We start from the raw sequence: 25,973 nt of genomic DNA, 5'->3' as shown, positions 1-25,973 counted from the left end.
ACCAAATTTGGGGCAAAATATTCTTTATCTTTCTGAATCAAAGAAAAAAAGAGAGAGAAGAGAAAATGGTCATTTGGAGGGGTTAAGGTTGAGTAGTGAGTTCTCGCACTCTCCTTTAGAGTAAGCTCTACCAATCTGTGAGAATGGCTTTCAAATCTCTCTCATTTTCTTCTTTTATCGTTACTTCTGTAATTCCTTGTTTATGTCCAATTAATGGTTTGTGGCCATCTGCAGGTGCCCAGGGATAAACAACATTACAAGTAAGTCATCACATTGAACAAAAATGATAGTTGCAAGCATGATCTAATGGCCTTTAGCGGGTACATACTGGCACTGCCAAAGGCATTGCTTATCTCCAAATGCAAAAAATGGACAATGTCTACAAGCTTCTCCATAACCTGTAATCCATTAGACTATTAATTATATTAAAGTTTTCTCAGTTCTCCATTTACATCATGCACAATATGAAAATAGCTCTATAAATAAAAAATAATTATCTATCATCTCTTTGGCATCATACATGTATCAGATATAATGACAGTCTAAAGGAGGATAAAACAACTAAGGAAGAGGATACTCAGGGATGAGATAAACAAATCAAGGAGCAATCTAAAGTTACCTCCTCCAAACTTTTAGACCAGAGTCTTTTTTCTCACCACCTATTAACAGCTCCAAGTCTTCCAATTCTCCTGTTATTAGATTTTGTGGCATTTCAATTTTAATCTGCTTCTTCTCTTCTTCATTTTGCAACATAGATAATCAACAATCCGTTTCTTTTAACATTTTATTGAATTTTGACAACAGAACACATTGAGGGTACTTGTATCACATGATTAGCATTTGCAGACATATTTTTCTCCTCTTCAAACTCTAGTTCTCCAAGTGTGAGTCATCAGAATCACTTCCGTAGTTCGACAAAGGCATCATAGCAAAAGTATAATATAAATCCAAGACACAAAGATAAATGAAGTAAAATAGGGAATTTATAATATGGTGTTGAAACTTGTTCTATAGTTTTATTTTATTTTGAGGGAAATGGTAGTTAAGTTAACAAAGGAATAATGGTGCTACCTGGAGATTTTATTTTACTGTTTTTCCTTGTAGAAAAGATGGTTTTTGTCTTCGAAATCTTAAGTGCAGCAACCGAAGCTACAACCATGAAGCTCACTTCGATTATCATGTAGTCTTGCACACAAGTTAGAACATGAACTGGGAATTTGGTGCATGTCACTAAACTGAATCTAGTGAATTCAATAGAGAAATTTTTTCTCATCTTAATTAAATGGTAATCTGAAGGTGGACAACGATGGTAGCATCTATGATTTGGTGACCTTGATGGCGTCGTGCCATGCCTGAAAATGTGAAGATGAACAGTTAAGAACAATAACAAACTTTAAAAATTGGGATTACAGTTCACAAATTGACTTGCATGCAAAAAGAGAAAGACGGATTCAAGAACAAAACACAAAAGGGAACGACCTAAATAGGATAATAAGGAAATCAATGACAAAAATGCAAGGAGGAGTAACAATATTCAAGTGTTTGGTTGCTGAGAAACAGAGAAAACAAAAGTGAAATAATGAGAGGGGGCAAATAAGAAAATTCAAGAGAAATAGGAGGTTGGGAAGAAGAAGAGAAATAATGAGAAGTAAGAAAATACAAAGACGATGGTAAATTTTAGAGAAATATGTGTTAATTTTTTACAAACCCACGTTATCATCGTTCTATAAACTTAATCACTGGCATTTATCTGTAACCGACTTAACTCAACCGCTAGCAAATCCTGTTTTTTCTGTAGTGTACGAATACTTGTATTTATACATGCAAAATCTCTCTAGCATTATTTAAATGTTGTTTTGGGATGTTTTATAAACTTGAAAATCTTAAAGATGCTAAAGACAAATTCTATTTTTTCTTTAGTGAGACGAACAAACTTTATGTGAAAAAGTTTTAATTATGAAGACTTAGAATCGTTATTCTTGGCAGCCTTCGTTACCTTCATTTTTGTCGTCAAGTTAATAGAAACGAAGTTGGCTGTTTACTTACTAACTAGACAAATTTGGTGAGCTATGATAGTTAAAATTTACCATTAAATTTCATGCATTTATTATTGTTGTCAAGCTAACTAAGTTGGTCGTTAATTTAATAGGTTGGGAATGATTGGTACATGGCATGTTCGGTGTAATTAGGGGTGTAAATGAGCTAGGCTGGGCTGGACTTTGATCTTCCTAGCCTAAGCCTACGTAAAAAAATATTCAGCCTATATGGCCTATTGGCCTACTAAAGACTTTATTTATAGGCCAAGTCTGACCTATTTTTAAAAATTAGATAGCCTTATATGGCCTACAGGCCTTGTAGGCCTCCCTAGTGAAATATTTTTAAAAATTTTAAAAATATTTTTAACAATTATTAAAATATTTGCTTGACATTAGAAGTCATTAACGTGTTCATAAATTGTTGAATTTTTTTACACGAGATATAAATTTCACCAGTCAGCATTAGAAATTTTACAATAGTAAAAAAAATAACTATAAAAATATATTGAGCAAAGTTCCATTCATGCATGCACTATCATAAAAAATGACAAACAAGAAAGAGTCAACATAATACCCCAGCTCTATAATGTATATCATATACCCTAAAATAAATATATAATATTATATTATTTTTAAAAATTAAATAGGCCAACCTACAAGGCTTTAGGCCAGACTTGACAAAATTGGCCTATGACCTACTTGTTAAAAATGTTTTCTTATAAGCCTAAGCCTACTCTACCTTTCAACGTAGGCCGGGCTAGGTCAGACTCAACGTAGGTCGAGCTGTAGGCCAGGCCAGACCAGCATGGCCCGTTTACACCCCTAGTGTACATGATAGGCCTATACATGATAATGTAAGACCTGATTGTATAAGGCCTGTTAAATTTTAATATTATCCCGCGTTTGACATGATGTATAATATAACATATTGTATAAGATAATACTATCAAATGCTTGGTAACACACTATATGATACTAGATAGGATAAAAACAAATTTTTTTGATAAAAATATTCTTTAATAAAGAATTTATATAATTCTTTCAAATACATATGATTTATTAATTTGTAATTTAACCTTGTTTAATATATAAAGCTAAAGTATTCCAAAGTTTAAAATTCATCGTATGTTATACATGTTAATAATAACTGAAGAAGAAGTCGAAGTCATCGTTAACAAAGAAAATGCAAAATGACTAGAAATTAAGCATGGGATGACTCTGACCAATAACCACCCTTTTTTCTTTTCTCTTCCCATATTCCAATTCTGATACGAACCTAACAATCACCAAACCATGACTATTCAAACATTGTCCGCTATGCTCCTCCGCTCCCTTGCCAGAGATTACCTTCCCCGTGAACTTCACTACTACCTCCACTCAAAACTCTCCAAAATCCTCACCACATTCTCCTCCCAAGTCACCCTCGTCATCGACGAGTTAGAAGCCCTCACCTTCAACCACCTCTTCAACGTCGTGGAACCGCACATTGCTCCCAACACAAACAGGTTCATGGCCACCATCAATAATAAGATTTCGGTGACCATGGAGCGCAACAAAGATATCATCGACATCTTCAACGGTGTGGAATTCAACTAGAAATTGGTCTCCAAAGAAATCCTATCAAAGTACATTCAAGCCAGGATCAGACAATTAGCACTCCACCTTGAAATTTGAGCTTCACTACTTTGAATTATGCTTTCATATGAAGTATAAGGACATGATTTTCATAGAGTACTTGCCCTATGTTATGGATAAAAGGGGAAGAAGAAGAAAATGGGTAGAAGGGTAAAAATGGGGAAGAAAAAGATGAGAAGGAATAAACCTAATACATCAACCTCTTATCAGGCTTAGGGCATGTTTGGTACATATTATAGGAAAATGTCTGATAGTATAAGGCATGGTTGTATAAGATCTGATTAAATTTTAATATCATCCAGCGTTTGACATGATATTGTATAAGATAGTATATTGTATAAGATAGTATATTGCATAAGATAATATCATCAAATGTTTGGTAATATATTGTATAATACTAGATAGGTTAAATACCTTTTAATAATGAATTTACATAATTCTTCCAAATATATCAGATAATATTATTTTTTATAGAAATATGTTGATTAGTGTGTCCAAAAAATATATTAATTTTATAAAAATAAAAATCTCCAATATTTTAAAAAATTATATATTGAAAAATTATTAGTATATTAAAACAAAATATTAATTCTTGAGAATTGCATTGGTTAACACATCAACCCCTTATCAGGCCTAATCTTACCCTCCCAGGCCTGATTAAGTTATACTATATGATGGTCACACCAAACAACTAAAAATGTCATAATGTATAATATAAGTTTATATTATTAGGCCTTATACATCACATCAAACAGGCCCTTAATCCCATCTCCCTAGGCCTGATTAAATTATACATTATTTTAATATATTAAGAAATTCTACTGTATAAGTTTATATTATACGATAGTCACATCAAATAACTAAAACTATCATAACGTATAGTATAGTTTATGCTATCAGGTTTAATACCTCACTCACACCAAACACGCCATAAAGTGAAATCTAATTGCTAATTTAACAAATTGATTTATTCATATCAACATTATTTTACTCGAGGATAGAGTATACTTATTATCAATTATCCTTTTAAAAAGCATATAATTTTTATTTTTCAATACAAAAATTATAGTAAATTTCAATTTTTTATAAGCAACACCCAATCATTCAAAGTATCAATTAAAATAGTAATCAATAATTATGGGAAGAAATATATTTAAGTTGTGCCATACTTTACTTTAATATTAATTTATTCTTAATAATCTCATTTTTTTTAAATATACATTGACCAAAAAATATTCCAATAATTTTATATGAAAATTGTAATATTTATAAAAAAGACTTCTTTCTATCTTCGCTATATCTTACGGGACTAATCTAATAGGACCATTTCCTCCAACTTTATTATTTCCCTCGGTGCTTCACTCCCTGATCAGTCGGTCACGGCTCAGGTTATACAGCGATCGTTTTCCTTGCCGTAAGAAGCCGTTGTTACCGGTTACCGTGCGCCCTTCTCTCTCTCTCTCTCTCTCTCTCTCTCTCTCTCTCTCTCTCTCTCTCTCCACCGCATAGCGCAGGTGCGACATACCCTCTAATTCAGCATCTTAATATATGTAATATATATGCTCAACTTTCAATTTATATATATCTTATTTGCAAGAGTGTGTGTAGGTTTTTTTCTATCGTTTTTCTTCTTTAACTTGTGGTTCCTCACTTCCTATAATACAATACTGCTGCTTCTTCTTCAATTAGGATTTGGATTTTCATTGGAACACGAGCCTTTTAACTTTCTCATGATGGAGGAATTGAAAGCGATGGCATAAAGGAATTATTCGAAGATTCTGTTGGAAAACCTAGGGTTTCACAATGGATGGAGATGATATGAGGTCTGGAACCAAGAGGAAGAGATCCAAACCTGTGGAATTTGGTTTTCATTCAGATGATGATGAACCCATTGGGTCTATGTTTAAGCTAAAGAGGTCAAAGAAGAAGGTTGTTTTGACATCTGAGGGGTCTTGTGGTGATGATACTATAAGGAAAAAAGAGGATTTGGTGGGCATGGATGATACCTTGGCTTGCTTTAGGAAGAGATTGAAGGGTCCTAAGAGAGATCATGGATCTGGAGCCACCCAAGGAAGAAAGGTTTCTGTTGAGGGTCATGCTGTTTCTGATGATGATTTGGTTGCTTGTGGATCTCTGAGCACCTCAAAGGATGAGAAAGAGAAGGATTTGTTGCTTGGTGATGGCATGCAGCTGCAGCACTCTTCTGATCAACATATGGAAGACTCCTTGTCCGCGATTTTCGATAAGGCACAATCTAGTTCTATTAGGAAATCTCGTGCCTCTTCGTGTTCAAAGCAGAAAAGAGGGAGTCAGAATGTGGATGGTGGGTTGAGCCCTAGCTCCAAAAGTTTTCCGGAAATTGTAGATTCTGTGGTCGAAAGTAGATCTAGATCTGATTCTGCCTCAATATTGGTTGGGAGAAATCTGAAGTCTGCTGATGGTTTTTCTCAAGCATCTGATCTGTGTCCATTTTCTTCGGTATCTGTAGTGGATAATCAAAAGTGTGGTGATGACTGTTTTCAAGAGGAAACCACCGAGGGCATTTGTGATTCAAAAATTCCAGATGGACCATTAGTTGATCACTCTCGCTCAATCAACTTCTGCGATGGAGATACGCAGCAATTATCTTGTGTACAAGTTGAAGATATTCGTTGTGCTTCTGACCAAAAGGTTGTATTGCAAGAAAGAGTTCCCAATGATTGTTTAAATCAGTGTACTGTAATGTTACATGAAGTGGGTATAATTGATACTGGCTCTCTCTCAAAAGTGGGGGAAGGGGTATTTGGATTTACTGAGGCTGGAAAGTTCAAGAAGAGATTGACTGATGAACTAGCTCAAGTATGTAATGGTGCTTCAGAACATGGGGTTTCTACTTCTACGGGGAAAGAAATTTTCATAACTTCTTGTCACATTGAGCCCTTGATTGAATCGTCTGAAAATATATTGAATGAGAATAATTATATGGTTTCTGAAAAAGTCTTACAGGAATCCTCAAGAAATGGAGCCTTAGAGTTCTCTGGATGCAATGTGGAGGTGGATGGAGGTGTAAAATCAGAAACTGAGTTTGTTTCTGGTAGAAATTGCTGTAATTATAGTAGTTTGGATACAAAGGATGAAGTGCAAGATGTTGTTTTAGGCTGTTCACCTAAAAAAAATGATGTAATTGGTGCTGGTAGTGTATCTTCTATGGTGTCTAATGAAGCCAATGAATCTGAATTAGCGGTCCAGTCAAATCACCTGGAGAAACCTTTAGAAACTTGTAATATTCCAAAAGACTCTGCTGCTTCAATTCTGAAATGCAGCTCGGTGGTAGATCCAATTCAATCTGATGGATCCTCTCTTCAATCTTCAATTCCAGATGAAAATGGGAACTGTGCAGAATATCATGCCTCCGTGTCTGATCTTGCTGAAAATGATGTTAAGATATCAGACATTCCACGTGTGGTGCGAATGGCCAAAATGCGTAAGCATGGAGACATGACTTATGAGGGGGATGCTGATTGGGAGACTCTAATGAATGATCAAGCTCTAAATGAAAATCAAGTTGATGTAGATGGTGACTGTCCTCTTAGAATGAAAGTGAAGCAGGATTCCTCTTTGAATGTTGTTCAAGACTCTGAAAATGTTGCAATAGTAGCAGTATCAGCTGGACTGAAAGCCCATGCAGCTAGTCCAATTGAGAAAATAAAATTTAAGGAGATCCTGAAGCGTAAAGGTGGTCTCAAGGAATTTTTGGATTGCAGGTAGTTAAGCTTTCAAATAGGTCTTTGCATTTGCTTTCAATTGTTGTTTCCAAGTGTTCAGAAAGGTTGCAGTTTTTTTCCCTTTGCAGCACAAAAGTTACTTTGTTCAGTATTTTGGGTTTTTGGTGTCTTGTGCTCCAAACACAGAGAACTGTTTTAGATCCTTTGTGACTGATGATTGAAAATGTTATTTGTTTTTGTTGCTTAAACATGAATATCAAGGCATTGAAGTCTTACGGTATGTTTCCGGTTGCAGATTTACTTGTATAATTGGGCATATGAACAACTTTGTAATTCGTCATTTGAAAAGAAAATGAAGAGAATGGTTAGCACATACATTTGGTTAGATGCCTGTTTGATGGTTCAATTTTTTCTTGCTCTTTGTCCAGTGTCTGTTTCTGAATTTGATATTTTTTAGTGTTATATTGTTCTGGGAAAGGGCCTTCCTCCTGTATTTCCTTGGAACTGGAAATGTTTGAGGTGCCTACTTTCTATAAATTTGGACGAAGTTATCTTTCTTTTCTTTTTGGTTTATTTAGAAATTGATGATTAGTTGTATATTATATGGTTGTGTTCCTTCATGCAATGTTTTATTGCTTATAGGCCGTTGCATTGCCCTCCCTCTCCCACTCCTCTTCTGTTTTCTTTAAAAATTTATTTGCAATAGTTTTTCATAGACAAATTTAAGTTGTCATGAACCAACTTTCTCAAAAGTTTAAGCCGGTGGATGAAGATAAATGAATGATTTTATTATGTTTCTTAACACGCCCCTTCTCTCGAGAATCTTTTTTTGCACTTTAAAGTTTGGATAATACACAGGCTTATTTTTTTTGGTTGCCTTGTGCTTAAATTCAAATTTATTTATTTTATTAGAAGAATGAAGGTGGCAATTATTGAACTCTAGACCACTTTGTTATAGACTTTGACACCATGTCACGAACCCACTCTCCCAAAGCATTAAGTTGTTGGGTGAAAGCACATTAATGGTTTTATTATATCTCTTAACATAAGTAGACTTCTTCATACTATCTTTTTATTTTTTCTACTTTTTAAAATGTTTTGCTGGCAGGACCTGTCAACCATGTATATTTTCTGTTGTGATACATAAGCTGCTATCCTTAATTCAGAAGTTGGCTTTAATGTATAACATGTTGCTTGTCATGCAGTATTATGCTATCATCATCCCTCTATTTTTGCTTCATTAGCTGCTATCTTCTGATTTCTTATTTTAGTGATGAGATTTAGTGTTTTAATTGATTTTGTCCTTTCATCTCTACTTCAAAAATCTGTAAAACAGCCTTAGAAACTTCACTGAGCATATTCCAGCAGCTTCTTAGATGCTATGTTATTTATTACTTATACTGGGATATACTGGATCTTGGGCTTCTGTTTATTTCTAAACTGATTTTAGCTCTAACTTGATGACTTTGTTACACCACCTTTAAACTGGGAAGTCTGTTGTAATAAGTTGTACCTCATTGAATTTAATGCATTGCAGAAATCAGATCTTAAGTCTTTGGAGCAGAGATGTCACACGCATTTTGCCTCTTGCTGAATGTGGAGCTAGTGATACTTGTTCTGAGGATGAAAGTCCTCGTTCTTGTCTTATTAGGGAGGTCTATGCATTTCTGGATCAATGTGTAAGTTTGTCCATCATGTTGTTTAGCTATCAATTTTCATTTCCTCTGCTCTTTTACTACAAGAATATATGGATGTATATGTATTGGGTTTATTAATTTAAAATGATTTTTCTTTCTGCACAAAAAAACCATGTTGGTGTTTATTTTCTGTTAAAATTGGAACCTTAAAATGATAAGATCATTTTGGCAGGGCTATATAAATGTTGGAATTGCCTCTCAGAAGGAGAATGTTGGAAGTAGTGCAAGGCATTGTTATAAACTTGTAAAAGAAAAAGGTTTTGAGGAATGTTCTACAGCTTCGATGGCTGACTCTGAAGATGGAGTTTCCTTTATTGTTGGTCAGACTAAAGTGTCAGATACTTCCATGGAGATTAACAATGGTCTAACAAAGGATAATGAAGGCCTGACATCTGAAGCTACAGAAGGCATGAGGCATGTTAATGAAGCGATGATGGATTTACCAAATACGACACAACATGAAGAAAGAAAAAATTATGATTACCAGGAAAATGGTGGGATTCAGGATGGACTTAGTGGAACTATACATGTCAATATTGACAATTCTGTTCCTTCTTTGAAGTCTCCTAATTGCAGATTGACTTTTCTTGTAGCTACTGAGCAAAGCAATGAATCTACCTATGTTAAATCTGGCTTAGGTGAACCTCTGCATTCTGATCTAGAGGCTAGAAAGAGAGTGATTGTCATTGGAGCTGGTCCTGCTGGGCTAACTGCTGCTCGCCACTTGCAACGTCAGGGATTTCCTGTAACTGTACTCGAGGCTAGGAGTAGGATAGGAGGTCGTGTATTTACAGATCACTCATCTCTTTCTGTCCCTGTAGATCTTGGTGCTAGCATTATCACTGGTGTTGAGGCTGATGTGGCCACCGAGAGAAGACCGGATCCTTCCTCATTGGTTTGTGCTCAGTTGGGCCTTGAGTTGACAGTGTTAAACAGTGATTGCCCTCTCTATGACATAGTGACAGGACAAAAGGTTCCTGCAGATATGGATGAAGCGTTAGAAGCTGAATACAATAGTCTTCTTGATGACATGGAATTGCTTGTTGCTCATAAAGGTGAACAGGCAATGAGAATGTCTCTTGAAGATGGTTTAGAATATGCCCTTAAGATTCGCCGTATGGCACACTCTGGAAATAGTGAAGAAACTGAGCAAAAGAATTCTGCAGATAGTCAATTTGATTGCAAAAAAGACAATAATGTGGAACAAAAATTTGATGAGGATATTTTGAGTCCTCTGGAGAGGAGGGTTATGGATTGGCATTTTGCTCACTTAGAGTATGGTTGTGCTGCTTTGCTTAAGGAAGTTTCTCTTCCCAACTGGAATCAAGATGATGTGTATGGAGGATTTGGGGGAGCTCATTGTATGATTAAAGGGGGTTACAGCACTGTTGTTGAGTCTCTGGGAGAAGGGCTTGCCATTCACTTGAACCATGTTGTAACAAATGTGGCGTATGGTATCAAGGAACCTGGCCAGAGTAATCAAGTCAAAGTTTCTACATTGAATGGCAAAGAGTTCTCTGGAGATGCTGTCCTCGTTACTGTTCCACTTGGCTGTTTGAAGGCTGAAACTATACAATTCTCCCCCCCTTTGCCGCAGTGGAAATATTCTTCTGTTCAGCGTCTTGGTTTTGGAGTTCTCAATAAAGTGATTTTGGAATTTCCTAGTGTGTTTTGGGATGAAGCTGTGGACTACTTTGGGGCAACAGCTGAGGAGAGAAGCAGAAGAGGTCAATGCTTTATGTTCTGGAATATCAAGAAAACGGTTGGGGCTCCTGTCCTTATAGCATTAGTGGTTGGTAAGGCAGCCATAGATGGTCAAAGTTTGAACTCTTCTGATCATGTCAACCATGCATTGAAGGTTCTCCGTAAACTCTTTGGGGATTCTTCAGTTCCTGATCCTGTTGCATATGTTGTGACTGATTGGGGTAGGGATCCCTTTAGCTATGGTGCTTACTCTTACGTTGCAGTTGGAGCATCAGGAGAAGACTATGATATATTAGGGAGGCCAGTTGATAACTGCTTGTTTTTTGCTGGTGAAGCAACCTGCAAAGAGCACCCTGATACCGTTGGTGGTGCAATGATGAGTGGACTACGGGAAGCTGTTCGCATAATTGACATTTTGAGCACTGGAAATGATCATACTGCAGAGGTGGAGGCATTGGAAGCTGCTAGGGGACAGTTAGATACTGAAAGGGATGAAGTTAGGGATATAACAAAGAGACTTAATGCAGTGAAGTTTTCCAATACTTTATTCAAGAACTCTTTAGATGGTGCTCAAATCTTAACCCGAGAAATTTTATTGAGGGAAATGTTCCATAATGCAAAAACCAATGCTGGGCGCTTGCATGTGGCAAAACAATTATTAAGTCTTCCTGTTGGAAACTTGAAGTCCTTTGCTGGAAGTAAAGAAGGGCTAGCCATTCTCAACTCATGGATACTGGTATTATTATATCACTTGACGTGTTATTTCCAAAATAATTTGTATCTTTTTTGATAGTATGCATCCTTTACTAATAAAAAGCTAAACATCTTAATGTCATGGTTATAGAATTTCTTAGATTTTGTGCTTTATAGTTGATTTCTCAACACAGGACTCAATGGGGAAGGATGGTACCCAACTCTTGAGGCACTGTTTGCGTCTTCTTGTGCGTGTTTCGACTGATCTACTTGCTGTACGCTCATCAGGTTGTTATTTTTAGTTTTATTTATTTCTTTTGAGTGTGTGAATGTTAATTAGTCTATGCATGCTAATACGCAAATTTATGTTGGGATTTTTTCCCCCTGTATCTTATCTAATTAATATTTTGAGGAAGAAATATAGTTGGTTAAATGGATGGGACCTGATTGGGTTATATGAGAAATTTTTTTCCAGTACCATTTTATAAGATATGGTTTTAGATTAATGTCAAACCTTGTTTTTGTCCTTTCTTACTATTATCAATTCTTGTCACGTGATCAGCCTACTGAAACTATGAATTATCAAGTGGGAGATATATTTATGCTCCTGTAGATTATTCTGTCCAGATGGAGTCATGTGGAAATATGATGTCTACAGTTTCCCTTGTATTTGTGTTTATCTTTCCTATTGTTGGGTGTAGGAATGGGGAAAACAGTGAAGGAAAAAGTTTGTGTGCATACTAGCCGTGATATTCGTGCAATAGCAAACCAGTTGGTTAATGTATGGCTTGAAGTTTTTCGCAAGGAAAAAGCTTCTAATGGGGGATTGAAGTTGACAAGAAAAACAACTGCTGTAGATTTATCAAAGAGAAAATCTCTAAAAGATTCAGCCTCAGGAAAGCCACCTCTGAGCACTCATCATGGTACCATTGAGAATAAAGGAGGCTTGCTGAATCCTGCATCTGCTGGAAGCAATTCCCCTTCCAGTGCACATGTGAAGAAATTGCACAGCAAACAAGGAAGACAACAAGCAGCATATGACTCAAGGCATGAGGTCAGTTCTTCCAGGTGCCAAGGTTCAATATGCAAAGGAGTTAATGAGGAGGAGGATAACTACTGTGCTATGTCTGAAGAAGAACAAGCTGCTATAGCTGCTGCAGAAGCTGCCCGTGCTAAAGCACTTGCTGCCAGTCTGGTTTGTTTCTACTGGAACTTTAGTTTTGATGTCATGAATCTATGGTGCTTCTGAAAATTAGTTGATGGTCACAAGTTAAATTTCTTGACCACTCTGCTTGTTGGATATATGAATCCCTTATATTCTTTTTTACTGAATTTCACATTATCATGATGAGTTTTTAGGAGCAAACTGTAAAGTGATATTAATGTGGTTGTGCAGGGATAAAAGTCTTGCTGTGATTCAAATTTGCTAGGTTTGAGTGAAATAAACCAGTTTTCCTACCTTACACTGAAATTCATTTTTATTTATTTATTAGAAGAATGAGGATGGCGAAGATCGAACTCTAGACTAATTGGCCATAGAAGCTTTGATACCATGTCATGCAACCAACTCTCCCAAAAGCTTAAGCTGTTGGGTGAAGACATATGAATAATTTGATTATATCTCTTATAGTTGGGAACTTTTCTTTTCATGTATTTTACTAATAAACCTGTTAAGGAATAATATTATATAAAACTAATAAAAGTGCCTTTTTCTAACAGTTTAAGTTTTTGGGTTGGATTGGTTCTTTTATGGTATCAAAGCTTTACGATCTAATGGTCTAGAGTTTGTTTCCTGCTACTCCCATTCTTCTAATAAAAAATTTAATTTCCATGTTTCAAATCCTAAAAAAGGTCTCTTGGTATGGTGGGCTTGTAAATTATCCACGCTTCAATCCTATAAGGCTTCTGGCGTGAGGGGGTATGTTAAGGAATAATATAATATGAAACTAATTAAAGTGCTTCACCTAACAATTTAAGCTTTTGGGTTGAATTGGTTCATTACAAAACCAAACTCCATGAATTGAATTTTTAATTCAGTTCAGCTTGATTATTGAACAAATCATTTTGACCAACTCAGGCACAATTCATTTGTTTCATTAACCTGGCTTGTTTAGAGCCGAGCCTTGAGCGACCTGTGAACCTGCTGATTTATTGCCAGCCCTAATCGTGTAGATATTTACTGGGTATACTGTTGAAGTATGACTTATATGTGGCTTTACTTGATGAAAGTCATGTTGTATGAGTAATTGAAAAATCAGCTTTACATATTATTCTAATTGAGTTACACATTTGCCCCCTGAAATTGGTGTTGTAGACGTTTTTCGTTTCTATCGTGAAAATTTCAAGATGACTATCTCATGCTTTGCTGGTTGATTTTGTTATTGTATTTTTAGCTGTCTCCCTCACTTCTGGTTAATATGTGCAGCCTGAGATCCTTGATGTGTTTTCTGCTGTGGTTTCAACTTTTAAGATCTTTGATCTTCTTTTTGTTCCTTCCTGGTTTGTCTAAACCCCACATTGTTTTCTGGCTCAATGAAGCACAAAACCTTCAAGAGAGGAGCAATGTCCATTTTGCAACTTGTGTGAAACACTTGACGTGGCATGCATGTGACACTTCAACACCTCTATATAGTTACTCTTGGTCGTGGGGACAAGAGTATCTTTATTTTTTTGTTATTTGACACATTTAGGTGCTTACTAAACACGTGTTAAGTATTAATGAAGTAGACATGTATTTATGCCGTTTTTAATCCTATGTCTGATCACTGATGTTTAAAAATTTTAGAAGGGAGAGATTGGCTAGGAGTTTAATATTTATCATGCTGTACTGTGCCCTTGTGTTTTAAATTTTTCCATGTCACTGTGTCACATTGTTAGTGTGCGTGCTTCTCAAATTTGGCTAAAAGAAATTTTGCATTGTTTTCTAAATATGGCTTTCATCATTTTATCTGAGTCATCTTTTCTTCCATCTCAATGTGTTGTACACCCTATTTATGTTTTCTTGGACAGCCCATGCTCTTGCTTGCTGTAATTAGTAAACTTGTTTTTTTGATAGAATTCAGCAGTTGAGTATAAAAATTATGGACAAATCTATGAGCATTTGTGATATAGATTGTTTTCTCAGATGATAGAATAATATGAAAGTGTGGATTTTCCCTGGGCTTTAACTAAATAGAGACATGATTGTTTTGTGGAAATATATTATTTTATCAGAAATGTTCTTTTGCCTTGCAAGTGCTTGAGTGACGCAAAGTATCCAAAGATTATTGTACTGCTCCTTGACAGATCCTATGCTTTCTTTCCCTATTTGGTTACCATGTTCCTTAAAAGATTTGGTGGTTCTTGTTCTTTGCAGGCATATGCCTCTGCTGAAGCCAGGTGCAAACTGTTACAGCTTCCAAAGATACCCTCATTCCACAAATTTGCTAGACGGGAGCAGTATTCACAAAATGACGAGTGTGATAGTAGAAAAAAGTGGTCTGGTGGTGTTTTTGGAAGGCAAGATTGTATTTCGGAGATTGATTCCAGGAATTGCAGAGTTAGAGACTGGTCTGTTGATTTCTCCACTGCTTGTGTTAACCTTGATAATTCCAGAATGCCAGTTGATAACCTCTCACAGAGGAGTCATTCAAATGAGATTGCCAGCCATTTGAATTTCAGAGAGAACTCAGGGGAAAGTGTTGCTGTGGACAGCAGTATGTATACAAAAGCTTGGATTGACACAGATGGTTGTGCGGGAATAAAAGACTATCATGCCATAGAGAGATGGCAATCTCAAGCAGCTGCAGCTGATTCTTTTTTTTCTAATACAACCTTACATTTGAAGGATGAGGAAGATTCAAATGCCTGTTCAAGGTTACCCAGCTGGAAGCGTGATGGTATGGCCAATGAGAGCTCTGTTTCACAGGTTACTGTAAATAAGGACACCTTAAAAAGTCATTCCCGAGGAGCAGATCATATTAAACATGCTGTTATCGACTATGTTGCATCACTACTTATGCCCCTTTATAAGGCAAGGAAACTAGACAAGGATGGATACAAGGCTATAATGAAGAAAAGTGCGACAAAGGTAATTTTCGTTGTTCACTTCTTTGCTTTGCCTTTCTATTTCATATATTAACAAAGAATTTTTGTGATTTGGCAGGTAGGGGGTTATAGGGAATAACTGATCTAGAAAATCATCTTAATTTGGTCTTCTTCCATTTCTTAACTTCCTGTGTTTAAGTTTCAGGTCATGGAGCAAGCCACGGATGCAGAAAAAGCCATGACTGTTCGTGAGTTTCTAGATTTTAAGCGAAAGAACAAGGTACTTTTCTGTTATTTTCCATGTCAAAGGTCTATCTACCAATCCTATTCTCCTAGCAAATGCATTTTTCCAGAATGTGTCATTTTGCTGATGTTGACATGATATACTGCTTGGATGTCAGCTTCTTGGTGGTGGGGTGGGGTTGGCTGCAAAGTTTAATCATTTGAATCTTTTTCTTTTTTTTTTTCTTTTCTTTGGATGCTTAAAACATGCAGATACGCACCTTTGTGGATGTATTGATTGAGAGACACATGACAATGAAACCGGATATGAAATCTTAATGTTCGTTGGATGGAATAGCCTCTACATTGTTGTTGTACTTCTGTGTAAGGGTTGCCGAAGTCTGGTTGTTCTTAAATTCTCACAGTTTTGGTGGCCATGGGTATGTTCTCAGATGATCAGTTGAGCACCTCAATCTGCCAATGTAAGTGATTCAGAAGGTGCAAGTAAAGAAACATAAAACTTGATCGATCCAAATCAAGTGGGCTCTATGGAGATTCCTCCTGCTGGCAACCTTGAACACAGTACTAAATGCTAATGGTGGATTACCAGTAAGCAGGTTCAGTGCAATTTTGAGTTGGTTCTTCCAGGTGATGGGCATCGGCAGGTTTGGAGATGACAACAGATTTCATTCATCTGTGGTTTAATATTTCCTTTCATCGAGGATTATACCTCCGAAGGTTGAAAACTTAGACCCCATTTTTATTAAAGGGGTTTCTAATGGCAAGACATTAATTGACCCTATCGATTTCTTCTATTTGTACAGCTTAGGATTGTTCTAGTGATGACAAGAATACATATCCATTTTCTACATTTTTCTTGTTTGACATAAATTACTAACTTTTTTTTTTCATTCTCCAAATTGGGGAAAGAATTATACCAACTTTTGTAAGATACTTGGTTACTCTATCATTTTCTCCTCCATTTGTGTCTCCCTTACTTTTTGTGTTTGTGGTGAACCAAGTGCGTACTTAAAAAAATTAAATAGAAACATCGCATCTGTAGGAAACGAGCACTTAAATTTAGCTATAATTACGGTTCAAAGGATTGCGCCATGAGATGACCAACAGCCCAAGTCTTTTGAATTGTCGTGTGTAATCCGTAGGCCACTTTCTATCTTGGCCGTTCTCTTGTGCCAAGTTTTGCTTACACTTCTTTCTTTGGTTGCTGGGCTGATAAAGATTATGTCAATCGCTGATGGGAGGTAACAGGTGTTCTGTCCTTTCCCCGTGATTTGATGTTTATTGCAACTCTTACCTTTACAGCCAATTTTCAGGTGCCTTCTGTTTTCTTCATTTTATGTCCTTTCTTTCTAATGCCCCTTATGATTCTATTGCTTTTGTTTCTGTTGCAGACTGTCTTCATGCTAGTGTATATAGTCTTGGATTTGAAAATATCGCTCCAGGGAAATTAAATTCAAATAAGCTGTATCTAGGGGTGAGTACATTTTTCATCGCAGGCAATGATTTCTCTCTCAATCGTTCAAGCTTATGATTTTTCCCTTCATATTGGTTGCAACTATTGTATTAGTTGCAGATAATTTCTTTTGCGATGTTTACCAAATTATATTTTTTGATTTACGTGGGAAATGACCCTAATTTTTAGAGAAGCTATTTCGAACTGCCTTCATACCCCCAATAGAAAGTTATCCTCGTGTTTTTATTTTGGATGCTTGTCTGGTATGCTTTGTACCTGTTGAGATATATAAAATCATTAATGTAACCTCACCCAATAGCTTAAGCTTTTGGGTTGAATTGGTTCTTTACATGGTATCAGAGCTTCGTGTCCCAGGTTCGATCCTTGCCGCCCTCCACTTTCTTTCAAGTGGAATTTTTTTGTTCGCACAGGTAGGTGAGCCTGTGCATTGTCTACCCTTTAAGCCCAGTGGGCTCTCGTGTGAGGGGGCGTGTTGAGATATATAAAATCATTAATGTAGCCTCACCTAATAACTTAAGCTTTTGGGTTGAATTGGTTCTTTACAGTACCATTTGAAACTGCCATTTGACGGGTGCAAGGTTGTATGATTCATATTCAGTTGTTAATTCATATCTTGTTATAACCATTTTGACTTTATGTTATGCTTCTTGTATTCTCATTCGATATAGGTTGGTATTTGGTAATATCATCCCCAAAAAAAGTAAAATAAAAAAAATAAAAAAGATATACAGTAATATGCTTAAATGTTATGATGCAATATCTTCGGAGATGTCCTATGTTGAAATATTATCCTGTCTTCGTATTTATCTTTGTGCTTCTGATGATTATAGATTGAAATGGCATTACCCAATATACCCAGACATATCAGATTATTCTCTTAGGCCTTACTATATGCTTCGTTTTAGATTTTCAACATTTTGTAACGACTGTTTGGCCCCAAGTATAAAGTTTTTGCTTAGTATAGTATAATAGTGCCGCGTAACTTGTGCTTTCTCCATTTAGCATGGATGAATCTCGACCATGTTACCAGTCATTTGTTTCCAGGTCGATTGCAAACTCTGACTTCAACCTAAGTTGAAATCAACTTTAAATATACAGTTATATTGGCCAATGATATATAAGTGCAGGTTGTCGCTTCTTGAAACCTACACTTAAAAGTAAAAGCTTCGTTCAAAAAATGCTATGGATGAAACTGGCAGTCTTACCCTTGTGCTTAGAGTTAATCATGCATCACTGTAAGTGAAGTGACGCCTCCTATTTATTTCATTATTTATATTGGTCATGCTCTTTGATTTTTTAATTAAGCTAGCCCCCACACCCGTAATTGGTTTTAACTTGAGATGCGTCTAATTTTAAAAATAAATGTTTTGATTCTGAATGACATCATTAACATCTTTCGGAGCTAATAATTACAAGAGCTAGAGGTGGCAGTTATGTTTTCTTCCACCCTTTTCGAGAAAAAAAGAAGAAAATATAGGACATGATATAAAAGGTTAGTATGAAATTTTTATCGCAATGTATGTATGTTTTGTTAGGTGTACTATTCGAAACTTATCCAATTGTATGATTAAATGATTCAATTTTTCAATAACAGCTATCTTTCTATATATTTTTTTAACTGACAAATATTTCTCCAGTTACTGCAGATAATAAGTTATTTGTATTTATTTTCAAAACGATGTTGTTTTGGAATTGAAAGATTAAAAAATTATAATTAATTGAGGAGAGATATTCTCACTACCAAAATTTTTCACTGCCAACTTATTACCTATCTAATCACCATTAGATTAACATTTTCTCTCTCTTCAAATTTTTTTTAACATTCTCTCTCTTTGATCTAATGGTGATGTGATGGATAGTAAGTTAGTAGTGAGAATTTTTGGTAGTTAGAATATTTCTACTCTAATTATAAAGACTAATAATCTTGAAATAAATTAAAATTATAAAAATATCACGATTTTTGCTCCAAAATAACATCGTATTGGACTTACTGTAAATAACTTATCTACAGTGACAGTGAATCTTTTTTAAATGGAAAATAAAAGTTTTATATTTTACGTAAGGGCTTCAGCGATGGTAGAAGAAATTTTTTTGCAACTGACTCAAGAAAATTGGGTCCCACTATTTTTAGGAAAAAAAAACAGAAATGGCTCGTTTTTTTAATGTGAGTAGGAGATGATGACGATTTTCGCAATGATAGAAGAAGTTTTTTAGCCTTTACGTAATTAATAAATTAGAATAGTTAGGTATAAATGATTAACATTAAAAAAATTGATCATATAACTTATATTTTTTATTGTTTTCTTCATTTTAAAGAAACTAAATAAAAGTTTAACTTAATGTTAACTACGGGTAATACTATGTGGCTATCCTTCAGTGGAATCAAATAAAGATTAACTTCTTGTTAAATACTGGCTGGTACCACACTATATGATTATTTTTCTGCAAAAGTACTTGATGAGAGGTGCTGACGCTATAAAAGTTAATTGTTTACATTTAGATGTAAATTACGGAAATACCAGATTTTAGTGAAATTTTATTAGTATATCACTTGAATTAGAAGGATTTTAAATTTAAATCAATTAATGTTATATTAGTTTTAAATAAATAATATTTAACGGCTCTAAACTCATTTTAACAGATGCTGAAATATGTTCACATTCAACGTGTTAATAAATTTAATTTTGTTTCATTATTATGAAAGTAAAATTTTGTTTGTATAATCTTTCAATTACATGTTCATACATAGCTTTAAAAGTTCAGTCTCATGTTATTGATGTAATCAAACTCTATTAATGTTTTGACAATACATAATTATACAATAGAGTGAATAGACAATGAATCCTGCAATAAGCAATTTTTCACTTTAAGCATAGAAACAAAACTGTAGAAAAAGAATTGAAATTTTTAACCTTGACAAAGTCATTGGAAAACATCCCTCTCCTTTTGTATTTGCAGAGTTAACCAAATAAAATTAAAACAAATACTTCATTCACAGGGAAAAGAGTAAAAAAAAAATTACAAAACTCCTTAAACATATTGGTAATATTTTTATGGAAAAAATATTTGTCATTTTAAATGATACAATTTTGTATCATTTTTAATTAAATTACATCATTTTGGTGTGTTTTTGATATTTTTTTCACATTTTTTGTATAAAATCATAAAAAAAAAATGGAGGAGAGAGAACATAAAAACACAACAAAACGACGTAATTTCATTAAAATTGATACAAAGTTATGCCATTTAAAATAACAAACAATTTTCCTTATTTTTATTTATTCCAACTGATCAACTTAAGAGGAAAGTGTTTGTCATTTTAAATAACATAACTTTATATCATTTTTAATGAAATTACTTCATTTTGGTGTATTTTTGTATTTTCTCCTCTTCACTTTTTTTTCCTTCGTAGTTTTATAAAAAAGTAAAAAATGTAAAAAAGTACTAAAAATACACTAAAACGATGTAATTTCATTAAAAAAGACTAAAAGTTTGAATAATTTAAAATGATAAATACTTTTTCCATTAATTTAAAATGACTCAAAGGTTATACTTACAACATATTTTTGTTTACAATCTCTTATAATCATATCTTAACCGTTGATTTCCGTCAATCTAATGGTTATAATTTATTTGATGACATTAATTAATTATTAATTTTTAAAAAATTATAACCGTAAGATTGACAGAAATCAATTGTTAAAATGTAATTATAATAGATTATAAATAAAAATAAATGGTAAGTGTATCATTTTTCGTTTAACAATACATAATTAATTTTTCCGGTGTCATTACTTGGAGTATTTGTTTAACAATACATAATAACAGTACAAATTCATAATAATTTAGGAAAAAGAAACGCGCATTTAAGATCATTACTTGGAGTATTTGTTTCTTTAAAAAAGGAAAGAAAATAAGATTTGATGGCAATAGACGTGCGTCATTGCCCGCGTAAGCTGTTCGAGAATTCTCTCATCTTCTCCCCTCTAATAAAATTGTTCTTCCAAGTTCCTACTTCGCATTTCTTCTTTTCTGGTTGGTAATAACAGTCAAAACACAAGTCCACCGTTCTGTACTTTTCTGCTTTGCGCTTCTAATCGTTTCCAATTCGTCATTACACAGACACAGTTAGGTTAGTTAGTTAGTTAGATAGTTGGTTAATCTTATGAACACAATCCGATCCCGTTGGTTGTCGAGAATGGCAGAAGATATTGGCAAAAACAACAACCTCGAATCCTCTGCCGCAACACGACGTCGTTTTTGGCCTTCTGTTCTGCGTTGGATCCCCACTTCCACGGATCACATCATCAACGCCGAGAAGCGCCTTCTTTCTCTTGTCAAGTATGCTATCCAATTCACAAACCCTAATTTGTGCGATTGCTATTAATATATATTAAACTGTTTGTTTTCAACTTGAATCGTCATTTGGTGATGAAACGCCGCGTTTTACGATTGTTTTGCAGGACTCCGTTTGTTCAAGAACAGGTTAATATAGGGTCCGGTCCACCGGAATCCAGAGTTAGATGGTTCCGTTCATCGAGCAATGAGCCACGCTTTATTAACACTGTTACGTTTGAGAGTAAAGATGATGATTCTCCTACGCTGGTAATGGTTCATGGATATGCAGCGGCACAGGGTTTCTTTTTTCGCAATTTTGATGCTCTCGCAAGTCGTTTCAGAGTCATTGCTATTGATCAACTTGGGTAAACTTTGATTCTCTTCATCCAAATGTTTTGTACTTGTTTCCTAAAATTATAAATAAGTGGGACTCATATGTCATTAACCATAAAGGAAGTGAGTAGAATAAATGCAGTTATGTGGATTACTAATGCGTTGAGTCTTCAATGCTACAGGAGTACAAGAAAATTTTCAAAGTTAACTGTGTCCGCCTGTTATAGTTTAAGGATCAATTTTACGGGAGGACTAAATTTTTTTTTTCCTAATTGTGGCCCCTGTGTGTTCTGTACTCACTCTTTTTCTTGAAACTTTTTTTTTGTTGCAGTTGGGGTGGATCTAGCAGGCCTGATTTTACATGCAAAAGCACTGAAGGTCAATGCTAGAGTTAATTTTGGAACTGGGAAAGTTTTATCTTGTTGCTTGACTTGATAGTATCGGTGGCAAAATACTAAATTTCTTGTTGATAGTACAGAAACTGAGGCATGGTTCATTGATTCTCTTGAGGAATGGAGGAAGGCCAAAAACCTGAGCAATTTTATACTACTTGGGCATTCTTTTGGTGGTTATGTTGCTTCCAAATATGCGCTTAAGGTGAATCACTTTCTATATTGCATTAAAATGACTTGTTTGGTTTTCTTTTAATTAATGGTTGTTCTTCTTAATTTTTATGTATAGCACCCTGAGCATGTACAGCACTTGATTCTGGTGGGATCTGCTGGATTTTCTCCGGAATCAGAGAGGATTACAAAGTTCTTATCAACATGGAAAGGTTCGATTCTGAACCGTATATGGGAATCTAATTTTACACCACAGAAAGTTATAAGGTAAAAACTACCCTGTCCCTGTTTTTTCTATCCTCTTTTTATTTATAATTTAGCATTTTTGTAAATGACTGTTTAGGTTGCCTTGAGATGGCTGCATTTTTCTGAAACTATGGTATGGTGAAGGAGACATCAGAAAATAAAAAACTATTCCATTATTATTTCAGTTCTTTTGCCAGCGTTGGTGTATCACATGCAAGTGTATAATCTCAAAATGATTAAAAACACTCCCCATTAAACCCCGACTAGCGAGGGTAGGGGTGAAGACAATCCATGTACGCACCTTACCCTTGCATATTTGCAAAGAAGCTGTTTCCTGGATTCTAACCCATGACCTTTCAATCACAAAAAGAGCAGCTTTACCACTGCACTAGGCTCTCCCTCTTGTATAATCTCCAAATGATTGGGATCCAAAATTTTGTTTGATTAATGTGTCTAATTATTGGATTATAATATTGTGGTGGCAACTAGATGCATACACACCCAAATCTCAAAATCTTTCAAATAAGTTGTCATTGAAATGAAAGTTCGTATCTGATGATAATATACAGAATGCATTTCTACACGTTTTTACTTCTGATTCACTTCCTTTAATATCTATTATAATGGTATCGTTACTGAAGTAGGCAAGTATATTGACTTAAATTCATATTGTATCTTCATTGAACGATGGGTGCTATATATTATTCTTAAGTCATCAGTCATGGATGGAATCATTTTGGATAAAACTTTTTAGTTCAATCTAGTTACTGGTGTATGGATTCTGCTGTTGGGGTTGCAACTTGCAAACCATTGCATCGGTAATATTCCTATCAAATATGTTGGGTGGTATGTTGTACTAAGAAGGGTTCTAATTCCTGATTACTTGAAAAAGTAAAGCATGCTTTTCCTTTCTTTTCTTTTTTTCTTTTTTTTGCTGCACCAAACATTCTTTTTGTTGTCAACAATATGGGTTAATGATTTACTTAGCTATTTTTATGATATTATTGTTTTTTTATACGTTAAACATTTGTTCATATAAAATTATCTGTTTGATATTTTTCCGCATATGTTTGCTGCAGAGGTCTAGGTCCTTTGGGTCCTGATATAGTCCACAGGTATACAAGTGCTAGGTTTGTTACACTTACAACTGGGGAAAGGCTGACAGAATCTGAATCGAGATTACTGACAGGTATGGTGAGATAACCCCTTGTCATGTGTTTTATCTGTAAGAGTATATTTCTAATTTTTGTCCTTTTGGTCTTGAAGATTATGTTTACCATACTTTAGCAGCCAAAGCTAGTGGCGAGCTGTGCTTAAAACATATTTTTTCATTTGGAGCATTGGCGAGGTTGCCCCTTCTTCACAGGTTTGGTGATCATCATCTTGCTCTTGATTATTGAATTAACAATTCATTTGTGCACTTCTACATCAAAATACGATTTGTCTTCAACTGATCCATTGCTATTAGTAAAACAAAAATGTTATTCAGATTTCAGATGATAGTTACTTCTAGAGTATAATAATCTTGTGTAAAATTTGTTTTTTTTATTAATTTATGAGGAAGGTTATACTTACAACCTATTTTTATTTACAACCTCTTACAATCATATCTTAACCGTTGATTTTCGTCAATCAACGGTTATCATTTATTCCGAATTAATAATTAATTAATAAATTTGATTTGCGAAAATAATAACCGTTGATTGGTAGAAATCAACGGTTAAGATATAGTTGTAAGAGTTTGTAAACGAATTGTAAGTATAGCTTTCTTCTTAATTTATTTATGAAACAAAATTAGTGTCAGCTTCTTCGGACATGCTGTTTTGGTTAAAAAGTACTTGTTTGGTATCCAATCCTGAAGCCAGCTTGTTCCAAGAATGTATGGAACTCCTGCTGGGAAATGTTTTGGAGACCTTGATGATGCTTGTTTTGAATGTGAGAGAAAAGAGTGAAGATTGTAACATAATTCCAGCAGTATGTATGTCATGAACTACCCATTGGATTTGTAGTTCGTTGCTAATTGCTGGCTGAGATGAAAATTGAAGCTTGGGCAACATTCATCCTACTTCAGTTCATATCAATGTTCTTTTTGAAGTCAGTATTTGTGGCTTGATTTAATACTTTGTATTCTACTGGGTTTATCAGCCAAGAAATTTTCTCCTGCCGTGCCATGGCTGTGGGCTTTATGTTGGTTCAAATATCCACTCCTCTTTTACTTGGGGTACTACGTGTACTCTTGATATTTTAACCTCCATTTGTCTTCCTTGTTTTTAACAGTTCCTCACAGTGGAAGGTGCCCACCACTTTCATATATGGTTTCCAAGACTGGATGAATTATGAAGGGGCCCAAGAAGCTCGCAAGCATATGAAGGTTCCATGTGAAATTATTAGGGTTCCGCAGGTATCACTTTCTCCATTTCCCTAAACAGTGAAGCCACTTCAATATTATTTGAACTAACAAACTTCATTACTTGTTGAAGGCCGGGCACTTTGTGTTCATTGACAACCCAACTGGCTTCCATTCAGCTGTGTTTTATGCTTGTCGAAGATTTCTTAGGCCTGATCCCGACACTGAATCCCTTCCTGAAGGGCTGACCTCTGCATAGAAAATAATTTTGTGCAGTGCTGTCTATATATATATATTTTTTCAAAAAATTACAAATTAAATTCCATAATTTAATCAAGCTTTGTTCTAGTCTTAATTGAATATATGTTGTCGGAGCAATTCAAAGAAAAACAATGTGTAATATAAGTTTGATAACTGAAACATGTGCTGAATAAACCTGTTATTAGGTTATTTATTTTTGTAACATCAATGAAAATTTAGGATCAACTGTAATATAAACAGAATTCTTTAAACCTTTTATCCCGATTCTTTCTATTCTATGACATGCTCCATCATTTTAGTTAGGGGTTGAATCAAGAAATTGGTGTCCAAATTTGTGATTTGCGCTAAAAAGTAAAAATGATCATTTTAATGGTTGGTTGATGATCTCTGACTGAAATTTAATACATGATATGATTATATTAAAAAAGCACATGAGAGGATTTAGATTTATTTTATTAACAAAATAATATAAAAATAATTATCTTGGAAAAGTGATAAGTTTTTTGATGTACAAAAATATTAGGTACCTATTTCTTTCCTGCACTTTTTACCTTCACTTGCCAACACCCGAAAAGCACGTGGACTCCACTGAAGTTAAATTTGACAAGGACATATCTTTGCTGGCCAACGAAGCTGGGTCTGCTAATTGCATAATTGTCGCATTCATTTTTAT

General features: G+C 34.8%; 2 protein-coding genes across 2 annotated transcripts; both read left to right on the top strand.

Annotated features, from left to right (window-relative positions):
* Positions 1-5,060: 5,060 nt before the first annotated feature.
* On the top strand, positions 5,061-16,676 carry LOC133295177 (lysine-specific histone demethylase 1 homolog 3-like). Its single transcript, XM_061493973.1, has 9 exons — positions 5,061-5,185; positions 5,361-7,414; positions 8,913-9,054; positions 9,245-11,512; positions 11,664-11,757; positions 12,171-12,664; positions 14,825-15,538; positions 15,701-15,775; positions 15,991-16,676. The coding sequence occupies exons 2-9, from the start codon at positions 5,475-5,477 to the stop codon at positions 16,054-16,056; spliced, it is 5,793 nt and encodes a 1,930-aa protein (XP_061349957.1). The 5' UTR covers positions 5,061-5,185; positions 5,361-5,474; the 3' UTR covers positions 16,057-16,676.
* Positions 16,677-21,159: 4,483 nt separating this feature from the next.
* LOC133295180 (probable 1-acylglycerol-3-phosphate O-acyltransferase) lies at positions 21,160-25,520 on the top strand. The gene is made up of 9 exons (XM_061493975.1): positions 21,160-21,553; positions 21,676-21,915; positions 22,215-22,261; positions 22,362-22,480; positions 22,565-22,713; positions 23,772-23,881; positions 23,959-24,058; positions 24,970-25,093; positions 25,173-25,520. Exons 1-9 carry the CDS (start codon positions 21,378-21,380, stop codon positions 25,296-25,298), a joined length of 1,191 nt encoding a protein of 396 aa, XP_061349959.1. The 5' UTR covers positions 21,160-21,377; the 3' UTR covers positions 25,299-25,520.
* Positions 25,521-25,973: the final 453 nt, after the last annotated feature.

This window comes from Gastrolobium bilobum, unplaced genomic scaffold, assembly GCF_033153095.1.
Source record: "Gastrolobium bilobum isolate Gb01-03AN ecotype WA unplaced genomic scaffold, APGP_CSIRO_Gbil_v1 utg4929, whole genome shotgun sequence".
Lineage (NCBI taxonomy): Eukaryota > Viridiplantae > Streptophyta > Magnoliopsida > Fabales > Fabaceae > Gastrolobium > Gastrolobium bilobum.
The sequence above is the reverse complement of the archived record's forward strand: the minus strand, read 5'-3'. Positions and strand labels throughout refer to the sequence as shown.